Source organism: Falco naumanni, chromosome 14 (assembly GCF_017639655.2).
Source record: "Falco naumanni isolate bFalNau1 chromosome 14, bFalNau1.pat, whole genome shotgun sequence".
NCBI lineage: Eukaryota > Metazoa > Chordata > Aves > Falconiformes > Falconidae > Falco > Falco naumanni.
The window spans coordinates 6,486,949-6,504,173 of NC_054067.1; the positions used below are offsets into that span (position 1 = coordinate 6,486,949).

Consider the following 17,225-nt stretch of genomic DNA (forward strand, 5'->3'; position numbering starts at 1 on the left):
GTACATCCTGTATTGTCACAGGCAGAACGCGTGTGAAGCCTTGAATCCCTACCAGCACCACCATTAATCCCCTTGCGGTGAGCATTAGAACTGTGATGAAGTCGGGATTTGGTGCTCTAAAGCAGCTGATCACCCTCAACTCCCACTGAAATCCCTGGAACAAAGGGTACTCAGCAGCTCCCAGGCAGAGCCCTAAGTGGGCTTTTAGCATGCTTCCCCCGTGCACACCGCTCCCTCCTAATGACTAGCTCTGAGGAAGGGTTTTGATTATTTCTCGTGAGCTAATAAAGGAAGGCTGTATATCAGCAGGAAATTAAAATGTATATCCAGGCAGAAACATCTCTTAAGACAAGCAAATAATCCTGTTTTAGAGTTTAGCAAGAGAGACATTGTAATTATAGAGTGACTTTAACATGGCTTTAATGGTAGAAGGTAAGTGTGAGGTAAGTACAAATAAATGTTAATCTTCAGGCAGCTAATTAACGTGATGAATCAATTCTAAAAATAGTAGAATACAAAGGTTTTCAGATCCTTTAGCAGGAAAGTGATCGATGTTTTATTGCTGATTACAATTGATTATATCTAATTACAATACTATTAGTTAGTTGTTCCATCTCATTTTCTTATTGTGGAAGTATGTTGGTGAAAATTTGTAATATGCTATTTATTTTAAAATACCCATGCATAGCTGGCTTCCTTAACAATCGTAAAGAAATTAAGAGGAAAAAAAAGTACAATTCATGAGTTTTGCAGCAGCCATCAAATATTAAAAAATTAACTGTTAGCAGACAATGGCTCATATATTGGTAGATTCAGGTAGTGGCTCCCAGATAGTTTTGATTTATGCATCTACTCTAAATTACATCAGTTTGAAATTGTCAGATTTGTTATGTTTTGGATTTTAATCTCAAGGAACTATGAACTGCCGTATGCCCTTTACGTACAGGGCCTAGTTCATAGTTCCTTGAGATGAAAATCCAAATCAACCTGTAGCCACCAGCACAGTATGAACAATTGGCTGTGCATCACCTTGACAGTACATGTCCTTGTTTATCCCTAAACTGTCAGAGGTTGAATAGCCTTGGAAAGCAGTAGGAAGTACTTGCCTGGTACCCATAGATCTATTATTTATTAAGAAACCGAAAAATCTCGCATACTTAAATACAGTTTTAGAGATTCTTTTGGATCACTCATTTTGCTTGTTCTTGGACTAATTGTCACATTTCTACTGAAATAATATTCAAACAGTATACACAAAAATATTTTTTCTAGGAGGCAGGAAACACGAAAATCTTGGTGAGTCCTCAGGTTCACCAATGTCTTATCCTTGTTTCAAAATCCTCTGGCACAAAGCAACACAGTTATGTAGTATTTGACCACAGAAATAAATGAATTGCTTTAATTTCTCACCTCTGAGATTTCTGGAGTAGAAAAATAGGTAGCTGATAATGCAGATAAAGACAGAGTAATATATAATCACTTGCATTACCCGTTGACCACACAAGATTAGCATCTAATTTTTAAGATGATCTAGAAAAAAATTTTGCTTTTTTTTTTTTCTCACTTGCTGTCCTGTGTGTTCCTTTTTTTCCTGTTATATATGATAAATAAGTTTACCACTTACTTGGGAGAAAGGTAATATTTACAAAAGGACTCCATTTAGTGGTCGTCTGACCTTGGTTAGCTACAGCTCAAAAGTTGTACTCTCATTTTTGCTACCGGCTGCTTGAGGCTCTGAATGCAGGCTTATCTATATGACTCATTTTATCCATTTGCAAAATTGATAAGAAATACCTACTGCGTAACACTTGCAAAACTTAATCCTGTTTAGTAACATCCTCAGGAGTATGTTAATAAGTGGAAATTCAAATTCTCTTTCTTATTTACTTTTCTGGATGAAAGTTGCTTCAAATGCTGGTTTAACTTTTTGAACTGATAACAATTTTTGTACTTCAGTGGGCATGCCTGTACATTTTGGGAGAGTCCTAGATCATATTCAAGTCTTTCATCAACTTTTATTTCTCATTATCTTTGATTTGACAAGACTGCTTTTGCCTAGTGACCAGGAATTAAATGCTAGACAGGAAAATATCATGAAGTCACACTAATCAATTATGATTTGATCTGCTTTCCGCAACTTTTATTTTGCGGGTAACAAACACATGGAGCTTTGTTCAGTCTGTTCCCACTTCTCTGTGAAGGACTAGAGATGGGGCTTAGCGAATATTAATCTTGCACTATTGTATGTTGAGCTGACTTTGAAAGATGCTTTTAAACATGCATGGGTGATGTAGTTGAAATTTGAACTCCAATATATTATTTTTACTGCAACTTTCTTTAATTCTGTAGAGATCTCAGACTAATGAGTCATGTAATAGATGACCAAGTACTTAAGCAGAATGTGAAATGATACAAGGTGGGGACATAAAATAGGATCTGTGACAAGCTGAACACATTTATTACACAAGAAGATATTGAAAATGAAGAAGTAACTACACAAGATATTAATCATTGACTGCATTCCAATTGCTTCAACTTTACCAAGTAATAGATTTTAATTTTGGGGTGGGGAATTCTGTTTGGTGGATTTGGGGACTTTTTGATAAAAAGTATTTATGGCACATCTAGTCACCAACACTATCATTTAAACGCCCTGGATTAGTATTTATAATAAGGCACTAGGGTATAGTGTCCTGATTTTAACTAGATTAGTCATTGAGTATTGGAGCAGTAAGAAGCACTAAAATTAATAGAAATACCTGGGAATTTTTCTACTTAGCACTGCACTGCAAAGCCAATGCCTGGATCAAAGGCATTAAACGCTTACCTACCCTGCCCTTCTGAAATCAGTGGGCTTTAGACATGTAAATAGGTTTGACTTTCCAAGCTTAATTGACAGAGGCAGTGAGAGGCTGAGGCAATCAAGTTACTGCATTTTTGCTGAGCTACAGTGTCTCCCAGTAAGTGTACTAAGAAAAGTGTCTTAGATTAATATCTGATTTCAATTACCTTGTTTTTGTGACTGACTCGGACTGTGATGAAACCACAAACTAACTAACTTTTGTGAAAACAGTAAGTCCCCTCCAATGATTGAACCCTGAGCATTGGAAGTGATTTACAACATTTGGAAGCTCAAGTACTAAATCCAAAGATTTAAGCATCTGCGATCCTGCAGTGTCCGCTTTTTGATTCCTGGGTCCAAACCAGAATCTAGAACTGGGAGATAGATATACACACTGCCTGTGCAAGCTGTGTGTACAGTCAACGCCTCCAGAAATTAAAAACTGCACACTGAGTACAGAGGACTTGAATGCAGGGCAGTGACCTCGTACAGATGCAGCGATGTCAAAACAAGCACAGGTGTAGAAGGTTGGAGTTCTAAATCCCATGGACAAAAATACTTTACACACAGCTGTAGCAAAGAACCTTTTTTGCTCAGACTCATGGCTGTGAACTAGCAACACAAATGAAAGCTAAATTAAAAATCAGTTCTGCAGTGTAGTTTTATTCATTTTGCTTGAAATTACTGAGGAAATACTACTTAAAAAAACCTCATGGCTTTGAAAATGTGTTCTCCCCGGTAGCTTACATCTTGAAATAATCAGTCTTCTTGATCACCATCTGCAGCAATACTTTCAAAAGTAAATAAAGCTGTAAGAACAACCGCTCAGATTAAACCTTTACATTTGTCAAATGACAGTAGCCTATTTAGGGCCTGCTCCTGCTCAGCTGAAAGATTCCTGTTCCCTTCAGTAGGATGCACACCAAATTCCTAACATAGCCTTTTGTGAAAACAAGACTCCCTTGTCACAGGTAATGATCAGTACTATTTATTCAGCAATCTCTGCTATTTATAAATTCCTAAGACCTTTTCAACCCTTCCATATAATTCAAAAAGGAAAGCAGAATGGGGTGAGATGTTTCATTAGCAATATATAAAGAGAGAAGCAAACAAACGAAGGTGACTTGCAGACTCAAATCACTGTCATCTATGCATCAGAAAACCTGCAAAATATTCATTTGGTGCCATTTTTGATTCAGCAAAATTTATTCCTTGTTTTTCTTTTCAATAGTCTTAGCTATAGCTACCTGTGATTTCAGCAGTCTGGGAATCTTGTAGAACATTTAAGGTAAACTTTTTGGACAGCAAGTTTTCCTAAATTTCATCCAACCTTCATCTGAATGCATTAAGTTCTTTACTTCTCTGCTAACCATTGTCAGCAGTAAGTGTGACCCCAGTCGTCACATGTCAGACTGGAAGCAGGACATTTTCATTTAGAGTCACTAGTTAAAAATGCCATTTGCTCCAACTCTGCTGTTACGCATCTAAAAAGAACAACATTCAAGTGCAAGTACTGAAGTCATGTTCCAGCTGACAAAGAACTGTTGAATATTTTGCTGCTAGTACTGAGACAGTAATGAAGTAAAGATGACAAAGATCACAAAGCAACAGACAGCAAATCACTTGAATCATATTTTGAGTGGTGTATTATGGTAACCTATAAATAACTAATTGCATAAAATTGCTTTAGTAGTTTCTAGATGGCAGCTTTAATTAAAAGCACCGGAGACATTTAGAAGTTTAGAAATGGATGGCATGTAATTTGCCCTTTTACCAACCATAAAATGGTAATTAACCAATTTGATTCACTTCTTCCTATTAAAAGTTTTATGAGAATCGCAAGTTACTTCTAAATACAGTTTTTCTTCAGCACAAGGTGGCATTCTCTTTTATCGGTCCTCACCAGTAGTTTTAGATGTTCTTCTACAAATTCTTTAGAAGTTTAATTAGAAGTTTTCAATGTAAAATGCTCATTTGCGAAGTTTTTAGCTGAGCAAAAATTGTAAAGTAGAATTTCTGGATTGGGCAAGATATAGTTCTAGCTGCTCTTTATTGATGTGTTCAAAAAATATTTTTTCCCCAAAAAGAGTCTCTTAGAATGCAAGTGCAGGCTATGGGGCAGGGGGTGGGGAAAGAAAAGAAAAATATCTTAATGAGGAATTTACCGTATTACTTTTAATCCGTATTTTTAGCACTATAAGCTTAGCTCCATTAATATTGAAATGCCAAAATTTCTAGACTGAAAGATCATATGTATAATAATCACAAATATTTTGAATTTATACCTATGAGAACTACACACACAAGTGATCAGTTTGCTTTCAAAGTGTTATTTGTATTTGTGAGCATGTCCGTATGTGCACTAAGGCAGATCTGTCAAGGGAAATAACCCTTTAACCAAAATCGCTCCTGAGAGCTTTTAACAGGTTCGAGAGGTTCTAATTAGCCTTCTGTGTTTATCATGGTTGTACCCAGCCCATCTACTAAGTACTATTCCATGCAGAAAACAGTTATAAAGTGCAAAACTTTTTCTGCAGTCTTTCTAGTAATGATACTTAGTAGCCATGTGTGATTGCACTAGCAGCAGTTTATTTGTAATGTTAGTTAACAGAATTTAGATGGTACTGATTAAAAGACCTCTAAGTGTTATAAATATTGTTCCAAGTTGTCTGTGCATAAATCTATGGGAAATAGATGTGCATAGGAGCTACTTTTCTACATTCATGTACAAAATCTAGTCCTATGTAACAGTCCCACTGACTAAACATGACTAAAACCAGTCCTTCAATACAAGCACATTGCTCAGAAAAAAAGATTGTGGTCCGCCCCTGAGCCAAAGAACAAGACTAAATCCCTGCACAGGTTTAATTTGTCCGTACTTAGACATCAGTGTTTAGCAAGGAGTCTCATATCCAAGCAAGGCAAGTCTGTCATTTGTGTAATAGGTCACATTTGTGCCCAAAGACAGCATCACCTGGGCATACATTTTAGTGCTATAGTTCTTAAAAAAAAAAAAAAAAAAAAAAAAAAAACACCAGAATCAGGCTGAGAGTCTAATACAAACTAAATCTCATTCTCTTTGCAAAGAAAAGATACCCAAGAATGACCTTTTTTACTCACTCATAGAGTGAGCAGTGATCCTACTTGCACTCAGTGCAACTCATTACACTCAGCATGTGCCTGTTTCCTCTCAGAGTTCCTTGGTGATTAAAGCACAATTGAAGTGCTGCATGTGATTTGATTCTGCATTACACTGTACGTCAGAAAAGGATTAAAAATAAGCTCTTGGAGTGCAGATTATGTGAAGCATCATGCAAGATGTGACAGGAGCATTAATGAATCCAACTCTAATAATTAATAAATTGAGACAGTTTAGCCAGAAATCCATATTTTATTTTCTGATGGATGCCTTCTATAGGGTATTTATCAACAAGACTTCAATGCTTAAGTTGTTTTTTTCAAATAGGTAAAGTCATGTTGTTTTAGCATACAGGAGTAAGCACTGGAATCACAGCAGCAGTTCATTGTTGAACATCTATACACTGATATTTGAAGAAACCAGCTTATTAGGAAGTAGCAGGAATTTATTATCTTTAGGACAAATACTGAGGACTTGTTTGTGCTTGTTTATGCCATCATAGCGGCCTATGTCCTTCCCTTGCAGATAGATGGTCTTTCTGCAGTGGCCAGAGAGCAAAATGTACACTGGTAACATTAAAGGATCTTCGGTTTTCTTATATAGTCAGTGTTTGAAATCCATTCAGCAACACAGCTGAGTAGGTTTATTTCATTGCAGCGTAATTTTTGATTTTTATATAATGGATGGTTTGCAGCCAACACAGCCATCTGTTCACAGGGAAATTGCGTAAAACAGAAGATGCTCTTGCCCTAGCGATAGATCCTGGCCTTGCGTTACCCGTGGCATGGATCTGATCCAAGGCTGCGCTACCCAGGTGAGAAGCACAGCTCCCTGCTTACTGCGCAGCACCACCCCTCTGCAAAGGCAGCCTAAGGCACAGCACACGTGCTGTAGTTCCCACCCACATCAGGGTTTTCATTTGAGCCTGTGAACTGCACTGGAAAGGACAGCAAATCCCATCTAATATTGCTCCACAATACAGTATCGGTAAGGTTAAAAATACCCCCGATCATAGCTGCATGCATGCCACAGCAATCTCAGACAGTGGTCCTTGCTCCTCACACCTTCCCTGCCACAGCTGTCCAGCATGGCTTTTTCTCCTCAAAAAGGAGTCTCAGAGAGACTCTCAAGAAAGTAGGAGGAGGCAGGGACTGAAGAGACTTTTGTCTCCAACCTTCACACAGCCCTGAAGAAAAAACCCTAGAATAATTTTTCCAGTTACTAATAATCCCTTAGCATGCTCCAGCTGGACAGCATAAAGCTGAGCAGAGCAGGACAGACCCAGGCAGGAGCCCCTGAGCATCCCAGCAAGAACAGCCCAGCTCTGCGGCCCCAGACTGTGGCAGCAGCGGCAGCACAGCCCCTCTCATTTTGTGAAGAGAAAATTCCTCCGTCTGCAAACTAAACTGCAGCTCATGACTGGGGCCTTTGGCAGCTACAGTCCCGAAAACCCCTGCAGGTGCCTTTCGTTGTGGTTTGCTCTGTCAGCTTCTGCCGTGCGCGTTCCCTCAGAATAACATTTGGAAAAGCCTCTTCAGATTTATATATTAATTGTTTATAGGGTCATTAATAACCAGGCTGGATACCTTTTTGCTTCGGCTGGGGTTTTAGGGCGGATGTTTTAGCAGCTCAGTTCTACCAAAAGGCCTTTTGCACACCTGCCCCTTGTTTCTGTGCCTTTTGTGCGCACCGTCCCTTCAGCGTGCGTGAGGGACCGGTGGGTGCCACTCCGTCCCAAAAACGGGAACACCCTGGTCACCCCCCAGCACCAAAATGAACCATTTTGCTTCTCAGGTGTGCTCATTGCATCAGATCACCTTCAAACCTTTGGCCTTTCGGATTTATAACATGACTTCTCGGAAGCAGATGGCCGTGCTGTTGTTTCCAAAAGCAATGTCACTCTGTAATTAGAGAGAGAAGATCCTGAGGGAAGCTGGTACCACAGGCGTGTGATCTGGGGGCTCACGGGCCACCAGGGACTTAGGCCCTGAGGTATCTGCTCTGCCTTCAGCCTTTTCATAACCTCCCAGAGCTCCTCACAGCTGACCCATCCAGCCACCCCAGGTGATTTCAGCCCCCCCAGTGGTATCTGTCCTGGAGAACTAGACATTTTGGTGATCAGCTGTTTCACTTAACGGAGTGATGCTGCCTACCCCTGTTCCCTGCCGCACTCCAGCAGTCCATGGGCGGGTTTTGAAGGAGGCGGCAGGGTGGTGAATACCCTCTTCTAGCGGCAGTTCAGTCAGACAAATAAGCTGAACTGATGAGTTAAAGAATTAATTTCAGCTACCAACACTGCACCGATAGATAGCCTGAAAGCTGGGCGGAGTAGGAGCGCTGGATGCTAGTTAACCGATGTGGTCTTTGGATTTTTTTTCTGTGACGATATCCTCAGGCCTTTGCGAGGTGCATAAAGGCCACCCACGTGCGGTGAGGGGGCACCTCTGGGTGGGAGCTGCGTGGTGGCAGGGACAATGGCAGCGTGCACCCGAAAGCCTGTCCCCCACCGCTGCCTGGCTCGGTGCCTACCTCTGCCGGAGTGAGGGATGGAGACCCCCGGCGGAGGTGAGCAGCCTGCCCTGGCAGGGGGGAGAGCGGAGCCCTCGCTAGCATGGCCGTGGCAGAATAGCTGGTGTGGGCACTAGTCCTGCTTTCTGCTAGAGAAGAAATGGGCATGGACAGTTTGTCTTGGGGCAGTGCCACTGGGTGTTCACGTGGTAAGAGAAAGCATGTTACACTCAGATGTGTGTGTCACTCAAACTCAGCCCCCAGGCATCTCCAGCTGCCAGGTACAGATTTATTTAGGGGCTGGGGAGGCTGTCCCCTCTCCTCCCTGCCCCACGGGAGATGTGTCCCCATCAGGGCCGCCTGCCCCTGCCCCCCAGACTGCTTACTCTCCCTTGCCCAACTAAACTGCTCCTTATATATTTAAAGAAATTAAATTGAGTATAAGGAAAGGGGGCTGGGAGGTGAGGGAATTCAGTCTGGGGTTTTTTTTCTTTTTTTAATGGCATGTAGAATTGCTGTGTGAGATCCTAAACTGGCGTGCAGACAAGTGTTTTGTAAACTCGGAGTACATGCAGCCTTCAGTTGTGCTAAATGCAGGGGACAAAAATCAAAAGCCATATAAGCCACTGTCCAAACCATCTGTTCAAGTCCTCTGCCTTTCATTTCTGTGTAGCAGAACATAAATTCATTATTAAAATAGCTTGGCTCTGCACAGCAGCTGCTGTAATTGCAAAGTTATGCAATTTTAAATGGGAAATTATGAAATAGTTTAAAGCAAGAAATTGAGCAGTTTTGTTAGAAAGGATTTCACAAACCTAACATGAACAGAAGTGCTTTTTTAGCTATATTTTCAACATTTCAGGGAAAAAAATATCTTACAGTTCATGCAATATAGAAAAATCTAAATGGAACGCAGGAAGAATGGGGAGAAGGTGTTAGACTGGGGCAGAACAAGGCTGAGCATGGGTCGTGACATGGCTGCACCACACACTGTTGGTGGGAGGCAGCAACCCCTCTGTTCCTGAGCTTCCCCACTGAAATACGTAAGACCGTGACCTTTCCTTTGCATAGCCCTGGCATTTGTTTCATGGTCCCTCTCTCCAGTGCAGTGGCGCTAGAGCTACAGCAGATCCAAAAGTGGGAAAATTGCACTAGCCCCTGCTGAAGTTCACTGTGTCATGAGGTCAGTTCCAGTACGTGACCATCGTCTTGGACAACACCGCACTGTAATATGTTCTGCAGCACAGATATTTCTTCTGCCTGCTAAGCAGAGCCTGGTTTGCACCATTTGTATGTATAGCCCATATCACAACAGAAGTCTCTCTCGCTTTCTGTGGGTGCTTCTTCCTTACTCAGACACTCTGATAATTCAGACAGTACAGTAATTAAAAATAAAAAATGCCTCTGCATGAGAATTGAGAAAGTGAAAATTAAGAAAAATCAATTGTAAGATAAGTTTTTAGAAAGGCTAGTCTTGCTCTACTTTTTGATGGGCATGAAATAAAGCTGTTGAAGAACCTAGTTCTATGTATATATAACTACATTACAAGCAAAGCCTCTGCTGTTTTGTTCTGTTTCTTTCTCCTGTCTTCCCTCTAAGTCAGACAGTCTGATACATGGGTATGATCTTTCCATATGCAGTTTGTATAAGCCTTAAGTAAGTAATGGGTAAGGGAAAAAAATCATGCTTCTATTAATCAGTAGATTTTCAGAGTCTTAAGAGGAGAGGAAACATTTTAAGCTCATACTTTTTAATCTAGAAAATGTCAGTTCTAACATCCTTTTTTACCCTTTCCCTTCATCCAGGTATCACTGTAGATAAGCATGGATTTATTTACTTCGTTGACGGTACCATGATTCGGAAAATTGATGAGAACGGTGTGATCACAACAATAATAGGTTCGAACGGCCTCACATCAACCCAGCCATTGAGCTGTGACTCTGGAATGGACATCACTCAGGTAGACACCTGGTTTTCATGTGTTGTCACTTTTCTACACATTGTGGAGACAGATAACTTCATTTCTAGCACAAGGATTGTATATCAGAATATGCTGGATGAATCAGATAATGTCTGTTCTGAATCATGGAGGAGCATTACATTAAGTAATTACACAACAGCAGTATTGTAGTCAAGCCACTGCATTTCCATACATTTCTCAAAGTGCCTTTCAGTCCTTATTTCAAGAGCAGTGTAAAAGAAAAAAGTCACTTATCACAGCTCTAGTTTATGTTTAAAAAGATACATGGATAAACATGAAGAAACATAAATGGCACTCTTGACTAGTCCGTGAGCCACACTTGCAGATAGCACAAAGAAGGGATTTGCCATTGCTGATAATTACTTGAATTAATCAGCTTCAAAATGGGAGAAAAGCTATGCTTGAAAAAATATTGAAGCATTCAAGTAATGTACTGAAGTTATATTATGGACTGTGTGAGCTAATAACCAGGTCCAGTTAATTTTTCATTTTGTTTTCTCCCTGCCCTTTCCTCAGTCCTTCACAGTTAAAATACACTGCATAACAATGGTAAGAGCTTGTTCCTCTTTTCTAAGTAGGCTTTGAGTAACAGCTATGTAACATAGGTGACTATGATCTTGTGTTCACATACGTGAAGAATGTGGGGTCAATGTTTTGGGTAGTTCTTCTCGAACTTCACAGGGATAAATGATGGAATCTAATGCTGCTGTCACAGAAGCACTTGGGGATTTTATTACTAGGCTCAAAACAGAAAAAATGTCCCTGTTTCACATGTCTCTGCATCCTAAGTATTTGCAGATGTGGGGAGGGGAACCTCAGCTTCCCTATTCCCAATTCTGGTTTAGACAGGCCTTTGTATTCTCTCTGGTCCAGTAGACGCATAATTATTCCATGTAAAGTAGAACAGGATCAACTGGCTTAGCTGTGCTAAACTCAAGCTTAAACTAGCCTAGTAATTGTCTTAAGATCATACAGCTTCTGGGCACCTTGGCTTCTGCTCTGGCACCTCTTCTTGCAGGATAACCAGTCCTGCAGGTGATGAGCAGGAACCCACTGCAGCAAGCAGTGCTCCTCGGCTGGAGGCACTGCCTCTCCGCTCCATTGCTACATACCAGCTGGCAGGAGCGATGCTTCATGGAACTTAAAGCTGCCTGAAGCACATTTGCTTGCTTCTTGGACACATGTAACGACTGCCGGGGGCATCGATAACCAGATCAGGTATCTCTGAGGTGCAGGGGATGGTGCCAATTGCAACGTATGCTCCCTGCCGCCTTCTTGAGATCTGCATCTCAGGGTGTACAATTAATTGCTTTACTGCCCATATAATGTGCAGCTGTGTATTTGTGTTCAAAATTTCTGTTCATTTTGCCCACTTACAAAATGTCTGACTAAATCCGAAATGGTGGGTTTTGATAGTTTTCAATTCCTTTGAAAAAATGCAAGTACCCTTTAGCAAATGAGTTGCAGTGAAGGGTCTAGCACATGCAGAAATAAAACTATTTTATTTTTTAAATTAAAATGAAATTTAAAAGGGAAAATCTGGGGGCTGAACTGTAATATGCCAAATTTGTAAGTAGATTTAAATAGCCCTAAAATCTTTTTTTTTCCCCCGAAACAGCTTTAGTTTGCCTTACTAACATAGTTCCGATGCCATAAAGAAAGGGATTCTTCAAAATCATAGATATGAGAAGGCGTGTCATAGAGCAAATTATTCATCATGCTGCTCTCAGGACATCAGCATTCAGATGGGGTAGGGCCTTCTTTTCATAGAAGCAGAAATAATTTTTTTTATTTCCATAAACAATCCAGGTGCATCCTTCCATGCTGCAGCACCTACAGGAAACTATTGCTGCACATTTTTCAAAAGTCTGCAAATGTTTCAGCATCCTGGGAAATCAAGTTATGTACTTATCACATAAATTGAGATAATCTTCAGATAAATTGTGACTGCATGCCAGTAAATATTCTAAACAACATAAAAAATGATGGCATATTAAAATGTCCCTAAAAAGTGGCCAGTCTCATTTTCTAAGTCTTAGTAAAACTTACTGTATAATTTTCTGGCACTGACAGGTTAACTCACATTGTTGCCAATCTACAGTACAGATGTACATACAGCTTATGGAAGCATCTTCTTTGGAGGATTTGTTTTGTGGGGGTTTAAGTGACTCTGCTTATTGCAATTTTTCACAAAGTCTATACTTTTCAGGTTTTGCCCATATGCAGTAAAACACAGACGAAATATATGCTGAGAATACATGTTCTGAAAAGTAACTGTATCAAATTTGCTCAATAGTCTTCTTCCAAAATTGTTGCTGATAACCAGAAAACCCTATGAAATAACCACATCCCCTCAAGTCAAGCATGTTAAATCTGAAATTATGTTAATGAAAATAATGGAATGATAGTTTCACTTAGTCAGAAACAATTGTATATCCTTGCAAGACTGCTGAGTTTATTCCAGAATGGCATAAACATAAATAAAAAATTGATTTGGCCCATCTCCATTTAAATTGGGTTTTGGCTAAATTACAAATGGCATTTTGATCAAGAGAATGTGGGTTGCTCACAAATTGTGGTTTTAGAGGGTCTTATGAAATAGGTTAATAAAATCAATCCTTAAAGCTAAATTTGTTCTGACAATAAAATCAACAACTTGCTCAAAATCAGTATTTCTTGATTTACCAAAGTACAAAAATGTACTCTTGAAGTAAACACATAGAGTAACTACCCCTTGCAAAAACTGCCATAAATGACAAGCTTTCACTTTAAGGCATTCACTTTAATAAATTATGAAAAGGTTTAATCATTTATTCCCATATTGGGTCTGAAGGAAACACTTCTTATTAATCATTCTATGTTTGTTGTTCACCACTTTCTCATTTTTAAGCATAGTATTCTGTATTCATAACGGGGAGGGAAGGACAGCTGGGGTTGAAGAGATTATATGTCGTGGCAAATAAACCACCAAGCTCTGACTAATTACTTTGATCTCATACTTCACTGCGAGGCTGTTAATGGGAATTTAGAAAGAAAAGGACATTTGGTTAAGGTGTTTATACTGTATGCCAGCGTTCTGGGTACTATTTCAGCATGTACAAAACTTGGATGACTTTTCTTCTCAGCACAGATTATTTTAGTGTTCTTCAATCAGTTAGTAAGGAGCAAATCTAAAGAAAATGGCTCTTCAGATCTAGGTTTATGAATATATATGTGTATACACTCAACACTCACCGTCAGTGCCAGAATTTTAGCAGACGCTTACATTAAAATCAGTTATTCCAGTATCTTTCATTCTGATTTGAATGAAATTTAATTTCATTTCTTATTTTTTGAAAATACTGCCTCTGAAACCCTGAATACTAGAACATGAACATGGGCTAAGTTTTAAAGGCAAAACAAGGTGATGTCAGTGTGATTTTAATATGCACCTCACTGATCTAAAACACCCAGAATGTGAATGCTGGACTTTTTAGGTGGGTGCCCCTGCTGCTTGGTCCTTGGCCTATTCTAGGTATGGCTCCCATTCTTTATTTGTTCTTTGGAAACTGTTTTGTTGTAGGTTAATTAAATTAATAACAAGCCCATGTTGAACCTTGTGTGGTCTACTGAATATCTCCTTCTGCCAAATTGAAGCCCAGCTGAAGAGAATAGAATTACCTGCTACGCCTCCTACCTTCCCCCACACCCTTCGGACAGGAAGACTATTGTAGTTACTCTAAATCAGGGAAATAAGCTTTGATCTAAAACACTCTTACTGACTTCTTGAGTTGCTGCAGTGCTATCTGCTCTCCAAGCTTGCACCAGCAGTGGGCTGGCTGGGGGGAGCTACCCCACAGCAGGACCTGTGGCAGGACCTCCTGGCCACAGCCTGCAACAGGAGTGCTAAGGGAGGAGGCTGAGATGGAGAGTGAAAGAAGGAAAAGAGAGAGGATCATCGTTCTGTTTTGCTGCCTGATGAATTTGGACTTGATCCTGATCTCTGGATCAGAGGCATCTCTAGATTGCTCTTTTTCTCAAATGAGTACATTTTCTTAGTGCTTGCTGCATCCCTAGAGTATACAGTAAATTTTTTTTTGCCTGATTATTGGTAGCAAATGAGAGCACATTGTGTGGGCATGTCTGTCTGTCTGTCAGTATTCTGTTCCTCACAGTAAATCAAAATCTTGAACCAATTTCAAAGAATTTTGTAGAGGAACACCAGCCTTCACAGCAATTAAATTCCTACATGTTCCATAAAAAATATTAATCCAGTTGGAGGAGAAAGACCCAAAGTGCCCTTTCAAAAGGAAATATTGCAGCATGAGCTTTCTTTTATTAAACTCCAGAGATTCCACTCAGGATCTAATAAATGCCCCATTCACAAGAAAAGCTTCATTTGGTGCTTGGATCTTATTAAACTCCCAAGTCAGTCAGCCATGAGACGGAAGTCCTTAGGAAGCCAGACTTCATTAGATCCAACGTTCATAGAAGTTATATTGACATTGTGGGAGGTTTTGTGTGAAACATTTCAGCTCAGCTTGAACGATAAGCTTCACTGCTTTTCTGCCTCCATTGCTGTGGTGAAAGCTGAGAAGAGACTTTAGCAGATATTTCTACCATCTTGCAATTTCATCCTGTATCTTTCCTCCCATGAGAAATATGTGGGCTGAATATCCACCACGCTGAACCTCAAGTCATTTATATCTGTGCGAGTGGAAGCAGTTAGTATTTGGGAAGTGTTTAAACCAGTCTCGAGCACAGTCACTGCAAATACAGAGACCAAACATTTGCAAGGCAACAGAAAATTAATCCCAAGAGCTTTCTCTTAGCCTGTAACCACAGCCTTATTCTCGTGCTGATGTCAGTCCCACTAAGCATGAGTCTGTGCCAAAGTAATAGCTCTGGCCTGATTGATGGTGTTAATAACTGTCACTGCTGTGTTCCAAAATGAAAGGTCTGGTTTGAAGACTTTTTCTTGACATTTGCACTTCATCAGCCTTTGTTCAGCAGTTCTCCATGTGAGGGAACCATCTATATTGTGTTGCTTCACATAAACTTCAGTGACACGGCAAAATGTTTGGCTCCCTTATAAAAATGTGACAGTGTTACTTACGTAGGCAGTTTGCTTGCATAGGTCAAATTAAAAGGCTGATTTCTAGAACAGGGTTTAAAGGCAATCCACACACGGCAAGAATGCAATGTTCTGGACAGCCTACTTTGAATGATGGAGGAAAGGGGAGAGGGCACTAAGTAATGCTGTTGATGACCTACTTGAAATAGTGAAGTGAGGAATAGAATGTTGGAAAACAGGAGTAAAGATGAGCAGAATTGCTTGAAAATGTAGTATATAGCTCAAAAATGCAAACGTTGACATTGCTGCTGCAGTTACAAGTGCTGCAGGCACTCCCCACCAGCATCTACACAGGCACAATATGCTTCAGTAGCATTGTGGAAGCCTTTTGAGCAGAACAAAAAGCTCCCAGGACATGGTGACCTCACTTGAAAGCAGAGATGAGGGCCTGCTCATTGGAGCACACACAGCCTGAACAGAACTTTCACTGGGTACGTTTGGAGGAAGGAAAGGAGAAATCTGAAAGACAAAAATATGATCTGATGAACAGGTGAGAAAGGGGGAGCGAGCTGCCAGAATAAAAACCAAATTGGTTCTAGGCTGAAGCACTTTTAAGCCAGGTTGAGAGTAGGATATCACAATGCAACTGCAGGATTACATGGAGCCATGTAATTAATTAGTATTGCAGGTCAGAGTAAGACACACTATTCCTTTACATTTTTCTGGTCGTACTCAATAGTATATACTGCATTCTTGTAAAAGCAGAAAACACATATTTCTTCTTCATTGGCTTTTTTTAGCACTAGATGCATAATATTCTCATTGTGTTAGAAAGTTGCATGCTATCATAAAGGAAAAAGGTTGTTTTCACTGTAGCAAAGTATTGCAAAAATACCCTTGCTCTTGATTTACTTTTAGTCTTCTACCTGTGAAGCTTTCGATACACTGTTCTAGGTATGTGTAATTAATGCATCATAAATATTCCCAATCTCTGAACTGTGTTTTTCAGTGCTTTGCAGAAACATGTTTTATGTGTATTCGTGAAATTGCTGAACAAAAAGCACACAAAGCGGAAATGACAATTTATAGGCTCTTTAATTTTTATATGTGGTCTTCCCTTACAGAAGATATTCAGAGCTTTTTCCTTTTTAGAAAAGTTCTTTATTATTATTTTTTCTAACTTTTGCTGCACGAAGAAGCCCAGAAAAGCTGTTTGGTGGGTTGTGGTGTTTTTTTCCAGTGTAAAGTCATCGTATTCTCTGGTTCTTTTTATGCTGCTGCTTAAATTAATGAATTTTCTTCTCTGGCTTTGCTGGAGTACCAGAGAAGCTAACTAGAGTGGAAGTCATGGCCCCAGCAAAATCAGCAACTGCTTTGCCACTGTTTTCGGTGGAACTGGGGCTTCTTGCTGGGTGCTTTTCCAAGCTTAATTGAAAGGGTAGTGAATGGTGAGTGTGTAGCAAGGAGCTACTGTATCCTAAGAGAATGTATGTGCTTCTGAAAAATAGAGAAAAACAGGCAGTGGACAGAGCCTTTACCAAGGCATTTTCAAACTGTTTCAAAAATGAGCCCCTGTCCCGTTCCCCCGCATTGTCATCCCCCCACCCCCACCAATTAAGTGTTAGTCTTTGGAAAGCATAAGCCTGTAATATAATGTGTAGCAACAAGTAGTCCCTAGTATCCACACTTCGAAGCAAAACC

General features: G+C 40.1%; 1 protein-coding gene across 2 annotated transcripts in view; it reads left to right on the top strand.

Annotated features, from left to right (window-relative positions):
- Positions 1-17,225, top strand: part of TENM1 (teneurin transmembrane protein 1) — a 344,996-nt gene that overhangs the window by 285,441 nt on the left and 42,330 nt on the right. For both annotated transcript variants that reach the window (XM_040614729.1, XM_040614730.1), the window contains one exon: positions 10,296-10,450. In XM_040614729.1, the coding sequence (XP_040470663.1) occupies positions 10,296-10,450 (155 nt within the window). The remainder of the gene's footprint in view (positions 1-10,295; positions 10,451-17,225) is intronic.